General features: G+C 40.6%; 2 protein-coding genes across 4 annotated transcripts in view; both read left to right on the plus strand.

Moving 5' to 3' along the window:
- The window catches only part of sgk1 (serum/glucocorticoid regulated kinase 1), a 28,396-nt gene extending 24,461 nt beyond the window's left edge, over positions 1-3,935 (plus strand). For 2 of the 3 annotated variants that reach the window (XM_034527107.1, XM_034527105.1), the window contains 9 exons: positions 650-725; positions 904-979; positions 1,148-1,336; positions 1,433-1,564; positions 2,272-2,508; positions 2,599-2,694; positions 2,952-3,107; positions 3,200-3,289; positions 3,550-3,935. In XM_034527107.1, the coding sequence (XP_034382998.1) occupies positions 650-725; positions 904-979; positions 1,148-1,336; positions 1,433-1,564; positions 2,272-2,508; positions 2,599-2,694; positions 2,952-3,107; positions 3,200-3,289; positions 3,550-3,717 (1,220 nt within the window). In that variant the 3' untranslated portion in view covers positions 3,718-3,935. Of the gene's footprint in view, positions 1-370; positions 537-649; positions 726-903; positions 980-1,147; positions 1,337-1,432; positions 1,565-2,271; positions 2,509-2,598; positions 2,695-2,951; positions 3,108-3,199; positions 3,290-3,549 lie in introns of those variants that run through there. The other variant, XM_034527104.1, reaches the window with a different exon arrangement.
- A 4,842-nt stretch (positions 3,936-8,777) lies between these two features.
- Positions 8,778-17,405, plus strand: slc2a12 (solute carrier family 2 member 12). Its single transcript, XM_034527778.1, has 5 exons — positions 8,778-8,885; positions 10,237-10,338; positions 13,720-15,015; positions 15,422-15,544; positions 16,039-17,405. The coding sequence occupies exons 2-5, from the start codon at positions 10,260-10,262 to the stop codon at positions 16,173-16,175; spliced, it is 1,635 nt and encodes a 544-aa protein (XP_034383669.1). The 5' UTR covers positions 8,778-8,885; positions 10,237-10,259; the 3' UTR covers positions 16,176-17,405.
- The last annotated feature ends 72 nt before the right edge of the window (positions 17,406-17,477 follow it).

The following is a 17,477-nucleotide window of genomic DNA, read 5'->3' on the forward strand; positions in this document are numbered from 1 at the left end:
AGTTTATTCTGCTCTCCGGGTACATTAAGGATCACCATATTACTGGACACATCTGGATATCATTAGCCTATATAGGATTTGTTTTCGCAGCTTTGTGTAAACTAAAAAAATGTTGTTCAGACTGCGTGACACGTGGGATGTTATGCAAAGTTGCCATGGTGTTGCGTGTCCACGGTCTTTCAGTGCGTTGTGGTAAATAACTTTTATTCGCCGCAAGCACATCGCGAGGCGCGGCTATGACGCAGTAGAAGCGCAACGGCCTCCGATTGGCCGAGCGTGGGATCGGTCATCTTCTCACGATCCATTTGGCTGGAAAGAAACGTTTGCGGAGGATCACGCCCACCAGGGGGGTGTGGGCGTGTGGAGCAGCTCCTCCCTAGTCTGTTATAAAGCAACGAGCCAAAGGCACGATAGTTATATTTTAGTTTTGAGGCAAAGCTGCCATTCAACTCATCACATCATGACCCTCAAAACAGAAACAGAAAAGTCTGTCCTCACTTACTCGAAATCTAAAGGGATCGTGGCATTAGTCACCGGTATGGAATAACAACAATTTAAAGCCGATTCATCAAGACGCGTATGGACTACCTTTTGCTTTTTATTTCAAAATCTAAACCTTTTTTTTTTTTCCTCCTTTCTTGTGTTGCAGCTTTTATGAAACAGAGAAAGATGGGTCTGAACGACTTCATTCAGAGACTTGCCACAAACTCCTACGCCTGCAAACAGTGAGTAACATCTGACTCATGTTATTGTTCCGTATTCGCTGGAGGACAAACACTACAAGAAATATCGGTTATTTGTCCTCTGGAGAAGCTTTGTGACTCATTGTGTCTGCAGAACAGCTGATTCACATACATTTTTGCTTTGTTGAATGAACTACGATTTTACTCTTTCTTATTTCAGTCCTGAAGTTCAGTCTATTCTGAACTTGAGTCCTCCTCAGGATGCTGAGCTCATGGATATGAATCCCTCTCCTCCTGTAAGTATATTTGCATTAAACAGTGAATTGTGTGCTTCCTCCTTTTGTTTACATTTTTAACCATATGCAGAGATACACACACATATCCTTTTGTTTACATGTTCATCATACATTTTGGGGTTCATAATGTGGCTCTAACATCCTCGTCGTCTTCTCCCCCTCCCTCAGCCTAGTCCATCCCAACAGATCAACCTCGGTCCATCCTCCAACCCTTCAGCCAAACCCAGTGACTTCCACTTCCTGAAGGTGATCGGCAAGGGGAGCTTTGGCAAGGTCCTGCTGGCACGCCACCGTTCAGATGACCAATTTTACGCAGTCAAAGTCTTACAGAAAAAGGCCATTCTCAAGAAGAAGGAGGTAAATGTGTACGCAGTCGTGCAAAAAGTACACATGCAACAGAAAGGGGTCTCCTCGTCCACCTCTTTAACCCCCGGTGCTTTTTGCGTTCCTCAGGAAAAACACATAATGTCAGAGAGGAATGTGCTGCTGAAGAATGTCAAGCACCCGTTCTTGGTCGGCCTGCACTACTCTTTCCAAACAACGGACAAACTCTACTTCATCCTGGACTACATCAACGGAGGAGAGGTGAGTTACCCGCTGAACTGCTGCCAGCGCGAGATAAGGATGTGAAGTAGAGACGATCGAGCTATTTAAAGAAGAAGCTAAAGAGGGACGAACAGGTTCAGAAGGTCATTTTAATGATGGATATAATTAGAGGGAGAAGGGATGTTTTACGAGGAATAATGTAGTGCCAGAATCCGAGATTAATATGAGGCAGAAACACAGACAGAGGGGATATCCTGTCACGAGAAGCAGAATAGAAGCAGCCACTCTCTTGTCTTTCTTTCTGTGAAGGAAACCCTTCTCAGGAAATCATGGGGTGGGTTGGGACAGCGGGAGAGACTCAGGGCCAAAATTAGCAGCGCCATTCAGACTCCGTGTGCGTCTAATCCAGCTAATTTCCTGTGATTGTTGGACAGGCTTAGACAGTGCCAATTAAATATGGGCCTGACATTTATTCTCCTTTTCCCCTTTCTCTTTTCTTCCCCTCTATCATCTGCTCTCTCACTCCACCTCTGGCCCCCCGTCTCATCTGTCTTCCCTTGTCAAACTTTTTAAGCCTTCCTGCCTCTTTACTCCCCTCCGGTTTCCTCGTTATCTCTCTGTGTGTTTTTTTCTTTTCTTTCCCCAATATTCTTTCTCTGCTCTTGCTGCTTTTAGATCATCCATAAAACAACCAAGACATTTAAAGTTTTGTTGCTAAAAATATATAAATTTTTCTTGTCTTCCAGTTGTTCTACCACCTACAGAGAGAGCGCTGCTTCCTCGAGCCCAGAGCCAGGTTCTACGCAGCGGAGATCGCCAGCGCACTGGGCTACCTCCACTCCCTCAACATCGTCTACAGAGACCTGAAGCCAGAGAACATCCTGCTGGACTCACAGGGACACATCATTCTTACAGATTTCGGCCTCTGCAAGGAGAACATCGAACCCAAAGGGACCACGTCGACCTTCTGCGGTACGCCAGAGGTAAGGATAACATTTCCAGGGATTCAGAATTCGACAGCCCTGTGTAATATTCGGTTATGTCGCTGACCACTTCCCCTTTTCTGTCTGCAGTATTTGGCTCCTGAGGTTCTACACAAGCAGCCGTACGACAGGACGGTCGACTGGTGGTGCTTAGGAGCTGTTCTCTATGAGATGCTCTATGGCCTGGTGAGTAACATTGACTTTCACCTCACAGGATTTCATAGTAAAGTTACCCCCTTCATTTGGTTCTAAATGTCAGAAATATTCTCCATAATATCGAGTGATACTGTACACAGCGGAACAATTTTATCCCATTTGTGTTCCACGTGTTTGCACATGAATCTATGCATGATTTATAATGACGCAATCAGCGGTGGTCATGTGGTTTTCTTTCTCCTTGTTGTTGCCAAGATGCTAATCGATTATTTTTGTCTCTTCCCCAGCCTCCGTTCTACAGCCGCAACACATCGGAGATGTACGACAACATCCTGAACAAGCCGCTGCAGCTGAAACCCAACATTTCTAACGCAGCCAGGCACCTGCTCGAGGGCCTGCTTCAGAAGGACCGAACCAAGAGGCTGGGCTGCACAGACGACTTTGTACGTGCTTGGATATGAAGGAATTCCTATTTACACATCACGCGTGTTAAAGGACATCTTTTTAATTATTCTGCATTTGTGTCTTTTCGCAGACTGAAATTAAGAACCACGTATTCTTCTCCCCCATCAACTGGGATGACCTCAATGCCAAAAAGATCACCCCTCCCTTCAACCCCAATGTGGTACGTTCCTTTTTAATACCCCAATAAGTGTTGATTATGCTCGATTTATGATTTTCTACAGTATAGTAGCCAAAGCCTGCAGACTTGCTCTTGTCTTAGTCCTCAGTATTCAAATGTGCACGACTAGATTTGGAGCATGGAACAGCCTCGCTAGGAATTCGCACATTTCCAGATATGGCGAAGTATTTTACAGCCTGACTAATCCCTACTTGTCCCCCCCCCACCCCACCCCTCCTCTCTCCTTCCTTCCTCCCTCCCAGACGGGACCTAATGACCTGCGGCACTTTGATCCAGAGTTCACAGACGAGCCGGTGCCCAGCTCCATCGGCTGTTCCCCAGACAGCGCGCTTGTTACAGCCAGCATCAAAGAGGCTGCCGAGGCCTTTGTGGGCTTCTCTTACGCCCCGTCTATGGATTCCTACCTATAGGATTTAAAAACAGGCCCTCAATGGACACCAATTCAGACTTACAGGACATGGAATGTGGCGTGTCCATTCACTTGCATCTTGACCCCACCTTACATTTACCATTGGGGTGATAGATACTTCTGAAGCAACCCCTGCAACAACTCTGAATCTGCAAAGAATTTGAAACATCTCTGTACTTGCCATCATGTCTCCGACTCTCAAAAGAAGACTTGCTACAAGAGGAAGCCTGCTTTCTTTAGATGACTCATTGAGGTTGTGGTCCTCCATTTTGACCCGATTAACCCACGCGCAATTTCTTCAACTTTTCACAACAAACACAAACTGCAGCCTTCAATTGCCCGTCTCTTACCTGATAGTGGAGGTCCTTTGCACACAGCTCAGGCAGCTTAGAAGCCCCCTCGACCCTGAACCCGACAAGCACACACACCAACTTCCACTTTCTCTCAGAAGAGGAAGGCTGCACCCCCCCACCCCCCCACTGTACCAGACCTGACAAGGATTTTAATCCTTATCCATGTAGACAGTCTTTTGAAATTCTGTCACTTCCTTTTGAGTTTTAATGAGTAGCTTGGAGACGACATTCATTTGGTGCTTTTGTTTCTTCTCATTTACTTTCTGTGTGGTTGAGAGTTATTTGAAGCTGAATGTTACAAAGGGGGAGTTTTTATTTATTCTCTGAAATGTGCCTTTTTATTTTTTTTTCCTCTCCATAAGATCTCACATCTTTTGGGTTTGTCAGCGTCAACCTTAAAGAAGTTGGCACTTTCTTTTTTTTCTTCTTTTTTTTAAAGTTACCAGAGAGGAACGGTGTAGCACCAAATCAACACACCTGCTGCAGCAGCAGTAACGTGAGAAAGTAGAGAACTCGAACCACGTTTCATATCTTCATTTGCACATAAAACAATAATGGCGATAGAGAGAGAGAAAGAGAGAGCACAGCTGCTAGGTGACAAAGAGGGTGATGTGTTCAGGAGCGTTTGTGTAGTTCTGCTTGACGACCGTGTCCCCCTCATGTAGTCTTCCATTCATAATTTAACGGCGGCTGATGACGTCGAAACTGAACATTCCATTTTAATATTGCTGTAATGCAGTTTGACGGTATTTAAGTTTGTTTGTATATTTGAGTTATGTGTACTAGTTTTAATGTATATTATTGAGAAAAAAAATTACTTGAGGTATGCATATATATATATATATATATATATATATATATATATATATATATATATATATATATGTGTATATATATGTATGTGTGTAACAATTCATGTCAAATGTACTGTAAATTGTAAAATTGTTTCAGATGTATGTGACCATGTCTGGTTTGCAATAAAAGTTTAACTTTATTACACCTTAGAACCTTGTTTTCCAATTATTTATCAATTGATTTTATTGAATCATATTGATATATATTGAACCTTTTACAAAATACTGAGTCCATGGAAAATAAGCACATCAAAGCATTCTTTAAGTTACTGAGTAAACTAAAACATGTAGCGAATGATCTGGTTACCATTAACTTTCCTATTGGGAAGGAACTTGGGCTACTGGCCACTGGCAAACGTCCCACATTAGTGAGTGCAAAACGGACTTTAGCCCCCTCCATGCGTCAGCAGCCTTACACAACAGTTATTGTGACGTCCAAGTGGCTGTGTGTGTGTGTGTGTGTGTGTGTGTGTGTGTAGAGGGATACATTTGCGGGCAAAGTATTCACTGGCCTCAGATAGAATGATAACACAACTCCAGGTCAAAGCATTTGAATGAACCAGAGCAGGGTTACATTGCACTCGAAGAGCATTGATTTTACAAAGCTGAAGCTGCGATTGCATGAACGATAATTCAAGTAAATGAATATACCTTCAATAAGATTACAGCAGGGTTTAGCTCCTTCTGCTGGAGCTAAAGGTTGTGTTCATGGTTAATTGTGTCTTTAAAGAGGACACTGCATGTCTGCCAGATGCAGGGGGTTATTGTGCAGTTGACTTCTGACCTCAAACTCCCTTGGAAGTGGGTAACATGAGTTTTTCCACAAGGATTTTCATTACAAGAGTGTTGGGAAGGCGTTTTAGTGGAATCCCATACTATGTTTAACTCTGTGGACTTGTCTAGACAACAGTTTGACATTATTGGTCTAAGAAGTTGTTTGAAAACTCAGTGAATCCCGTTCAGAAAGTCCACACGAGGTTTATCAACATAGATATGATTGGGGAAAATGTAATCTTATAAAGCAACTTCACAACTTCCATGTTTTTTTAGAATTTTGAAATCTTGATGACATCTTTCAGACCTGCTATTTTCTTAAAATGAAGATCTAAACAAACCGTGCATTGTGTTACAGACTATTCATAACGTTACCTTCCACTGCACTAAATTAACATCTGTCTCTGTAGTGTTTACCATTATCATCGTTATTGTTGGTCTAAGTTTACATAGAGAGTAAAGAAAGTTACTTATTGTTGCTTAAGCAATATAGAAAACCAAAATATATATTTATATTTATATTTAAAACTTTTACATGAAGAGATAATTATAGTGGTTATGATTGGGTATATTATCAGAATACTACGGTATGATATGAATATTGGCACACATGCACAATTGTCTCTGTTTAGTCAAATTGTATCAGGCCAAAGATGTTCTCTAATTTTTCCAGCTCTGCTCAGCAGCAATAGTCCTGCACTGCCATCTGCTGGCCAAGTCTTGAACTGAAGAAATAAACCAGTTGCTCATACTTTCTCAGATAAACAATGTGACATTATGATATTATGCTTGTGTTCGAGCAACTTCAGCTTCTTCAACACTCAATTACTTATTATCTTTAATATATGTTAATACAGGAAACATTCATCTTCTTCATCTTCATCTATGCCTGTAATGATATCGCATACATTTTCAGACTTTTTATGAAATCTTTAACACAATAATACAACTTTTAATTATATATTTTTCCTGAAATATACTACTGTGACTTTTTTAATTTTCTTTACATCATACAATACTTTCACTTTTTTATGACATTTTAACAGTATACAATAATGAGACATTTATTCATAACCTTTTTTACCACAGAAAAAACGTTCACAACATTGTTTATGCCATGCTGTATTATTGCTTATTTACGGCCTTAATTATATGTTTTATCATATTTAATTAATTAATCAAAATAATGAATTAATTAATAATAATTAATTGATTAATTATGATTTAATATTCGATTAAATTAAATTGTATATCACAAATTTGCCTCAGAGGGCTTTACGATCTGTACATACAACATCTTCTTTCCCGGGATTTCACATCGACTGCGATTCATTTATGATATTTTAAATGACTTACAGAAATTTACATTTTTTATGATATTTCACACAATATACTTTATTATATTTTTTATGACATTTTGTGACATTTCTTACGACATAAAACTACAACTCTTTGATGAGACTTTTTTACATACCACTATACTATGATTTTTTAAATCAGTATCAGTTAATACAACTCAGTTAATACAACCTATTATGACATATCTAACTACTAACAATACTAGGTAGGACTTTCAATTTTTACTTTTCGGCAAATGTTATACTGTTTTTTTAAAGTGCTTTTATGGTGTTACCACAATTAATAATTATCTTTATTGTCCTATGTCCTATATATTGATTAAATAAACCTTTCTAATATATATATATATATATATATATATATATATATATATATATATATATATATATATATATATATATATATATATATATATTGGTTGCCCTCGATGGACTGGCGGCCTGTCCAGGGTGTCCCCTGCCTTCGCCCTATGTCAGCTGGGATAGGCTCCAGCGCCCCCGCGACCCTAATGAGGATAAGCGGTATTGAAAATGGATGGATGGATGGATATATATTGGTGGTGCATCTCTGGTTTATGGGTTGAGTACCACTCGATGTGACGTAACAGGAGTTTCACCAGATGGCACTGTTTGACTTTTTACTCGTTACAATAGCTTACTTCAGGATGTTTAATTGTAGAGCCACGTATGATTTTTAATATAGTAGGGTTGACTTGTAATGCAGTGTTTTTACACTGTGGTTTGGCAAATTAAAAAAAAAGAAAATCCATTGATTAATTTGTTTATATTTGTATGTAACAACATTATGCCGGTTTGACCTTTAAACCATCAATATGTCTGCTAATATGTTCCCGCTGACTGAGTAAATCTGTGATTGTCTTACATTAAGAAGAAAAAGAAAAAAGAAGCCTTTGCCATGACAAAGTGTGTTTAACTTAGTGCAGCGTAGTTGTGTCCCTGATTAGACACTGCATTCCTATAAGGTAATGAAGTAGGGCTAAACCAATATAAGAAATTACTTTCTATAGGATCATTATCCAAGGTACGTTGCCACATAGTTATATAATATATTTTAGACCAGTATTCAACAGATAGGACACCCTAGTTATCTTGGTTACTTGTTACATAACACACACTTACACACACGCAAAGTTAACTGAGGATGAAATGACAGATCAGAAACAGGTCACCATAGGTCATGACTGAATATCTAAATGCATCTCCAGAATGGAGGGACAAGCACAAAGTGTTGCAGGCACACACGGATACATTCTGTCATCTGTGAAGCTGCAGGACAGGTGTGAGAGCTCAGCCCTGCAGCATTCATAGAAATGGGACATGGGAACCGAGCAAAACAGCAGGTGGCCACCCTGTTTGTTTACATGCAGTATGAGAAAAAGACCATTATTGATGCAGGTGTATTTGATCACTGGTCACTTTAAAGTGACGATCACTCCAAAGAAAACGCGTCACAATCCTTTCTAACAACAAAACAGCACAGAGACAGATATGCTTATGCTCTCCATACTGTAACACAAATGATACATATTAGCCACACTGTTCCATTACAAATACATTGAACTACAGATCATGTCACGTGTGGACCAATAAGGATCTTTGTCCGGCAATACGAGACTCCATACACGTCTCTTATTGGTGGTTAAGGAAGACATGGGCGGGGCTAAATAAGTGCTTTAGCAAAACAGGTCGCGTGCGTGCACCGACATGAGAAGAAGAAGAGTTGAGAGTAAGAAGTAAAGCTAGAAAGAAAGCGAACGACCGGTATCCACGAATTTCAGATAACAACAGGAGACACCGCTGGGTTGTCAGGTACGGAAGTGTCACATGTTTGTAATACGTAGCCGACAATTATACTTTTCATGAAGCGACATTGGCTTAAGTTTGAAGTAAAATAGTGGACAAGCTCACATTTGAAGTCATAGTGTCACAACGAGTGCTGCTACATTTGAATACGTTTATAAAGAAGTTGTGTTTACCTCGGTGGTCTTTGGTTTCTGGGTTCCACAAAAATGACCGTGCAACATTGTAGCTCAAGTCATGGACAGACAACTCAAACTAAAATCTCTGAAGTGTCAGTCATAACATATGAATATATCAATTATGACCATGAGATGCTGCTGCTGCTGTGGGGAAGTGACCCGATATTAATACCGATGGGCTTTTGATAACTGGATGCTTGTATTAAGACAATTAGCTAGTTAACATTTAAGAACTTTGGCTTCTATTGTTAACACACAAAAAGCTGTTTTGTAGATAAACATGTTTATATATATATATATATATTATACTATTATACTTGCAAAAGTATTGCAAAGGTATACCCTACTTATAAAGTATTGCAAAGGTATATATATATATATATATATATATATATATATCTGATGACCATGAGATGCTGCTGCTGCTGTGGGGAAGTGACCCGATATTAATACCGATGGGCTTTGGATAACTGGATGCTTGTATTAAGACAATTAGCTAGTTAACATTTAAGAACTTTGGCTTCTATTGTTAACACACAAAAAGCTGTTTTGTAGATAAACATGTTTATATATATATATATATATATATATATATATTATACTATTATACTTGCAAAAGTATTGCAAAGGTATACCCTACTTATAAAGTATTGCAAAGGTATATATATATATATATATATATATATATATATATATATATATATATATATACCTTTGCAATACTTTTGCAAGTATAATAGTGTCATATATAGTGGCACTAGAAATAAAAAAAAAATACATATACATATATATATATAAGTAGGGTATACCTTTGCAATACTTTCGCAATATAATAGTGTCATATATAGTGGCACTAGAAATAAAAACGTTCATCAGGTAGATTTCCATCATCTCCATCCCCATAGAAGGAGATCGTTTCCCTCTTGAAGAATGGTGCAGTGTCCATCAACACACAGCTCATAACTGGTGTGAGAGTATTTTTTAGGAAGGGACTGTCTAACTCCGTATGCAGGATTTTGTATTAATTAAAATATCAAGTCTGTCATGTCAGGGAAGTATTTCAGCATCAGATGTGTCTATGGGCACTAGGGGAGAATCTGTCAGATGGTTTCATGTTTATTTTGCATAATTAATTATATTTCTTTGTTTTGAATGTGTTGGTTTGTATCTGTTTTATCAAGGTCTACTGTTAGAGGTGGTTGACATGGACGCCAACAGTGAGACCACGAAATTGAGCTCTGACCCCTCTGAGGCCCAGTCACTGGAGCATCAAAGAGGCACAGGTAAAGACAGAGGGAAGCGTCATTTTCTTATCAGATAAAATGACATGTTAACAAGTAGTCGCCTTGTTTTGTTAAAAGGTTACTTGTTAATACATTTTTTTATGTTTAGTGAGGGTATACCTGACCTCCCTGAAATCTGGAACTTGGACTGATGTTAAAAAGTCCCTTGCAGGATTTTGCACAGCAAAGCTATCCCGATGTATAAGTAAACCAGGTCCTGGAACAGATAATTAGATTATAACTAGAATGTCATTTGCTGCACTTTGAACTTCTTCACATTAACTGTTTCTTAGCCAGTGATTTATGATAAAGCCCAAAACTAATTATAAGCCTGTGTCCTGGGTCACTCTGACCTTGCTGGCATTATACCAAAAGTGTCACATGCATTCATCACAAACAACTCGTCAAAGGGCACGTATTAAATCTAGTGCATGGACGGAATAGAGCATGTGAAACAGGACAGGACTTACAGAGGAACAAGAGCATAGTTTCTGGGAGTTGATCAGGACCAAGGACCAAACTACGCACTGAAAATACCATACAGTTACAATCCCAAACAGGATTTAAACTGACAATTCTGGGTATTGGTATGATTCAGCCCTAGCTGTTTTGTGGCAGAACAAACATTCAAAAAGTTTATTACCAAAATATTGTCGTTGCAAGATGCTCTCCAGTGTTAAACGTTTTAGGAAGAAACCCCAAAGAGAAAAGTAAATACAAGTCGGTGACGCAGTAGCTGAAAGACTCAATACAAGAGAGTACCGTCTTAACATGTTGAACATTGCAATCCCATTCATACATAATGCCTGTTATGGAAAAGTATTGAGAGAGGGGTATGAAGTGCAACAGTCAAAGCAAATTACTGTACGGGACCCTGCAGTTTGCAACTGCATCTCTGTTTTTCTTGCATGTTGCGCCATGAGAATTACATGCAAACAAAAACAACAATTCTCACTTGCATGATTATTAGGACAATTGCAATGAAGTAAAGTCTAGAGTCTATTATAAAAACAGACTTTAAAAGGTTTAAACAATAACCATCATTCAATTACTTCAGCAATATAGCAAAATGAGTACAATTATGAGGTTTATGACATATCAATATCAAAAGGTCATGCACCTTATAACAGTTCAAATATATCAATATATATACACATTTGTACATGCTAAGCTCATCAGTTTTGATTCATTCAGATGTTTTTCATTCCTATCTCTCTAATGATACGGAATATCTGTTAGCTCACAGTGATACATGCAAGATAAAGCCTTCAGGCTTAAACCCCTTATACACACAGACACACACGCACACAATGACTTACAAGATTGCCTCAGCATTCTTCTTGTGAACGTCTGACCTCTAATTCAGCACAGTCAGCACTTTTAAAGCGACTTCATGGTTGGGGGAGAAAAGCTGTGACCCTACCAAAAGTTACGGCATCCGGTTCCTTCAAATCAATTACGATATCATTATGATATCATGTTGTGGCCTTTAATAATGTCAAACTGTGACCTTTGACCACCCCCCACTTTCTGAATATAATAGTTACCTGTATATTGTGCGTTTAATATGTTTACAAAACTTATTAAAGCTGGGGTCGGCCACATTGCAGAGACCAGCAAGAGTAAGCTCAATTTAGAAGGTACACAACCAAAAAACGTAGCCAAGTTTTGACAACTCTTTTCCAGTTAAATTTGCAAGAAACATCAGCTCCAAAAGTTTCAACATTTTGCTAGAAAGTTGCCAAGTCAGCAACACAGACAGCCCCTCCCTTCAAGCTTCCCTCTAAAGCCACTCCCCCAAAATGATCATTATTAATTAAATTAAATTAAGTTTTTCACAAATTACACATTTGCCTCAGAGGGCTTTACAATCTGTACACATACAACATACCTGTCCCAGGACCTTACATCGGATCAGGAAAAACTCTCCTAAGATGTCCCCCAGCAGCCTAGGCCTATAGCAGCATATTTAAGGACTGGACCAGGGTAAACCTGAGCCAGCCCTAAATATGGGGCCTAACTATCTTTAAGTGCTGTTAAAGAGGAAAGTCTGAAGTCTACTCGTGGTGACTGTGTCTGCCCATAAAAGCTGGTTCCATAAAAGAGGAGCTTGATAACTGAAGGCTCTGGCTCACATCCTACTTTTTAGGACTCTAGGAACCACAAGTAGCCCCGCATTTAGTGAGCGCAGCTCTCTAGTGGGGCAATATGGTACTACAAGCTCCTTAAGATATGATGGTGCATCACCAATCAAGGCTTTGTAGGTGAGGAGAAGAATTTTAAATGTGATTCTTGATTTTACAGGGAGCCAGTGCAGAGCAGCTAATACAGGAGTAATGTGATCTCTTTTCTTAGTTTTTGTGAGTACACGAGCTGCAGCATTCTGGATTAACTGGAGGGACCTAAGAGATTTATTAGAGCAGGTTGATAATAAGGAGTTGCAGTAATCCAGTCTAGAAGTAACAAACGCGTGAACCAGTTTTTCTGCATCGCTTTGAGACAAGATGTGTCTGATTTTACGTAGATGAAAAAATGCAGTCCTTGAGATTTGCTTAACGTGGGAGTTAAAGGACAAGTCCCGATCAAAGATAACGCTGAGATTCTTTACAGTGGTGTTGGATGCCAGGGCAATGCCATCTACAGAATCTCTGAGGTGTTCAGGGCCGAGTAAAATAACTTCAGTTTTATCTGAGTTTAACATCAGGAAGTTGCAGGTCATCCATGTTTTTATGTCTTTAAGACATGCTTGAAGTTTAGCGAGCCGGTTGGTCTCTTCTGGTTTGATCGATAGATATAATTGAGTATCTTCTGCATAACAATGAAAGTTTGTGGAGTGTTTCCTGATAATATTGCCCAAAGGAAGTAAATAAAATTGGTCCAAGCACAGAACCTTGTGGAACACCGTGATTAGCGTTGGTGGTCACATTCATTTAGGCTTCAACCAATGGGCTATAATGCGTCATAGAACAAACTTCATTCCAAGTCAAAAACAAGCAGGTGGTTTATACAAGCAATCGTAAAAAATCTTGCCATCAACAAAATTACTCACCAAGCTGTCTACCCGGTTAGCAAGTACAGGAGTGGATGTACCGGTTGTTCCATTCGTTTGCCAAACACACTGTGTAAAACAATAAAAGTAAGCCATAGCGGCAGAGAGATACTCAGCAGGGTTTTCACTGATTGCTGTTGTTATGTAAAGAGGATTAAAAAAAATACATGACCCACCCTTGATTTGACACAGTCAAAACTAGACACCGTCTTTGAACTTGTCAACTTGTTTGTGTCTGCTCTTATGGGACAATTTAGCAAACTCTCGAGTATGGACATTGGGACCAGGCATTTTGTTTTTGCGCTGTTATCTTATATCCTCCCTCTCTCCAGGCAGCATCCGGCTGGTGCTGGTTGCAGCTGGAGTGGCCTCTCTGAGCGGCCTGATGCTGGGCTATGAAATAGGCATAACCTCTGGAGTCCTGCTGCAGCTGCGGGGCCTCCTCTCCCTCTCCTGCCGAGAACAAGAACTGCTGGTCAGCTCCTACCTGCTCGGCGCTCTCCTCATCTGCCTGGCTGGAGGTCATATATTGGATCGCTACGGCCGGCGCTGCTCTTTGCTCCTGAGCGCGGCCCTGGTGGTCGGGGGGAGCATCTTGCTCATCGCAGCCACCTCGCTTATTGCTCTCACGCTGGGCCGGGTGATCGTCGGCATGGGAACATCGCTGTCAGGGACAGGAGCGTGTCTGTACATTGCGGAGATCTCGCCGATGGAGCGGAGGGGTCTGCTGGTGACGCTGTACGAGTTTATGTTGGTTGTGGGTGTAATGCTGGGATTCGGCTGTAGCTACGCCTTTGCCACTCTGCCCTATGGCTGGACGTATACATTTGGACTAGTAATCGCCCCAGCGCTGCTGCAGATCGGTGTCCTCGTGTTCCTCCCACCGAGTCCACGCTTCCTGGTTAGCCAGGGTAAAGTGGAGCAGGCCAGGATAGTGCTGGCCAGGCTGAGAGGTGGGGTTCAGGAGCATGTGGAAAAGGAGCTCGCAGCCATCAGTACAGGACTGAAAGAGGAATCAGAGCATAGTTTCTTGGAGGTGTTCAGTACCAAGGCCAACTTGCGTTCTCGCCTACTAACAGGTGTGACCCTAGTCTTCCTTCAGCAGGCCACTGGTCAGCCCAACATCCTCTCCTACGCTTCACCACTTCTCCGCAGTGTGGGCTTCAACAGTGACGCCGCAGCCACCTTGGCCTCCACAGGGTTCGGAGTGGTCAAAGTAGTTGGCACCATCCCAGCCGTGTTGCTGGTCGACAGCGTGGGACCCAAGAGCTTTTTGTGTGGGGGTGCTGTCGCAATGGGAATATCGCTACTTGCACTTGGTGCATTGACACTTCAAAGCCACACTAACCTCACCAGCCTGTGTAAAAGTCACACGATAATAAATCACACGCATGCACCGTGGGATTTAAACGAAACCTCGATAGGCCTGGAAAACAGTGACATTTATTCAACTGACCTCCCCTACCAGTGGAACAGTGAGGAGTCACAGCGGACTAACAGAGAAGATGATGGGATCCTGGAGTCAATAGGAGGAAGGACTTATGGAGGAGGGTCTTCCTTACTGAAGTGGGCGTCATTGATCAGCTTGCTGGTGTATGTGGCAGCCTTCTCCATTAGCCTCGGGCCAAGTAAGCACCAAATCATTCAGCTTTATTTACCCACTACCTGTGTGCACATAAACCAACACACACACACACACACACATAGTGTGTTCACACTTCCCAATGTTGTATTACTATTTGTCATCTAAGGGGAGTGTCTGGTTTATTTGGTTCCCATGGCTGCAGCTAATAGCACGTCGTGCTGTGAAGTGCAAAGTGCAGCAATGGTTATCATACATACATACATACATACATACAGAAACGCTCCAGTTTCCCAGATCAAGAAGTGTGGACCCTTCACCTCCCCATACATAATTGTTAAATATCAAAATTGTATAATTGTATTCTGGATCATGTTATTTGTCTGATGCCTTATTAACCATGGTCACTTCCACCCTTGAACATGTGTCTATGTGTTTTCTTTTCTTTCCAGTGGTGTATGTGGTGCTCAGTGAGATCTTCCCAATGGGAATCAGAGGCAGGGCTGTTTCTGTGGTGTCGGCTGTAAACTGGGCCACTAACCTGCTCATCTCTATGACCTTCCTCACAATTACAGGTGAGTGTGTGATATTAGTTATAATTAATAAATGTAGGTTCAAGTTAATTGTGGTATAATTTTACGTAAAACTGTCTCTGCAACTCGGGAACATATTCACTAGTAGATCCATTTCTGTTTTTGTAAACACACTTTTTAACCATTACACAGCTGCATGCTCTTCACTTTCATATTCTGTCAATAAAAGGCAAATGTATGAAATGTTTGTTACAACAACTAGCAAACTCCATAACCTTTATAGCCAGAGATTCCGTGCTAAACTGGTTTCATTTGTTTACTTTTTGAAGACAAAACCTTTTTTAGGGTTGAGCTGCAAGTCCGAGCGTTCTTACTTGTGAACTACCTGTAAACTTCATTACAGCATCTGTAGCCAATTGAGCCAACCATGCATACTAATGAGGAGGCTCGGTCACAGCCAGCAAAACATACACCTATGCTGCCTGAGGTCACGTGCAGTCATTTGATGACCCATTTCTTTGCTGTTGTTTTTCTAGAAAAGATTGGCGTGGCCAATATGATGTTCCTCTACGCCGCCATGAGCTTTGTTCTACTGGTGTTCGTCATCTTCTGTGTCCCGGAGACCAAAGGTCGCACGCTGGAGGAGATATCGAAAGAGCTAGCGAAGAAATAAATGGCAGCTTTTACGTGATCTTAATGTTGTCAGTGCGTCCAGTAAACTGATTTGCGGAGTGGATTGCTTCGGGAGAGCCAGATCAGCAGCAGCACGTCCACGGAGAGAGACTTTTTTTTTAACGGACCACAACGGAACACCTCACCTGAAGGACAGTGGAGAGCGAAGGGCCAATAAGGACAATATGTTAGCACTGTTAAGACGTTGGAGTACAACTCATACATCCAACCCACACCTGTGCATCCCCGGATTCCCAGCTGATTCCTATATTGACATCTTTGTCATATAGTTCCTTCTTGCTACATGCTAGAAAGGGATCGTGGAAATTGCATATAAAGGAAATAATTCAATCACGGAGAAGTATTATGTGAATTTGCTCAAACGAAGATATCTCAGGGTTCACGATTGCTAGTTAAAAAGGCAGTAGAAAAGATAACAATAGGGATTGAACATATTTATATAATGAAATATATTTAATTTTATAAAATATATATTATATAATAATATTAATTGAGTCATTATGTCCATATTTAAAAACACAGCTCCAATAATGCTGTATAATCTTTACTCAAGGCCAGGATAGAATTGACTATAGACTTTCCTACTACATCCTTTTAGTTTTCTTTTCCATGTTGACATGACATTGTGATGTCAGACATTATTTACATTTACAAACTGGAATGATTAGACGCTAATCACTTCAAATGTCTGTGTATGTAACATTCTTTGGGTTTCAAATGATTTCCTTTACCATTACCATTATTTATATGCTGCTCCCTCTTGTATGTAATGGAGTAACATGAACAGGGCTCAAACCAGTCATGCTGCAGAACACACTTGTCTCCATACAGTATGGCTACCGCCATCTACATGACGACAGATACATGGTGAAAGGCCACAGGTGTCTCCTTCTTTACATCTTATGGGATCAAACAATAACAACATGAATAATGAATCAACACTACAAGCAAGCAGTCAAGCAAAGAAATACTGAATTCATCAGATCTAGTAGAAATATTGGACTGTAAAACCAGTGTTGGAGCGTAAAAAGAAGTATAGAAAGAGAGGGATGTTTGTTTCTGTTACTTTGTGTCTGTGATGCTGAAATCAAATTTATGGGATTAACAAGAGGGATGTTTACTGCAAGAAAGAATGACCATTCTGCGTGACCATTTTAATATATGTACTTTGATATCATCATCTTTTACATACATCTTCACGTCGGAAGAAACGTAAAAACGTATTTGTAATGTCGCACTGAACAAGCTCGGCTTCACTCCACCTGTAATCAGGAAAAAGCAA

The sequence above is a fragment of the Cyclopterus lumpus genome, chromosome 24 (genome assembly GCF_009769545.1).
Source record: "Cyclopterus lumpus isolate fCycLum1 chromosome 24, fCycLum1.pri, whole genome shotgun sequence".
Lineage (NCBI taxonomy): Eukaryota > Metazoa > Chordata > Actinopteri > Perciformes > Cyclopteridae > Cyclopterus > Cyclopterus lumpus.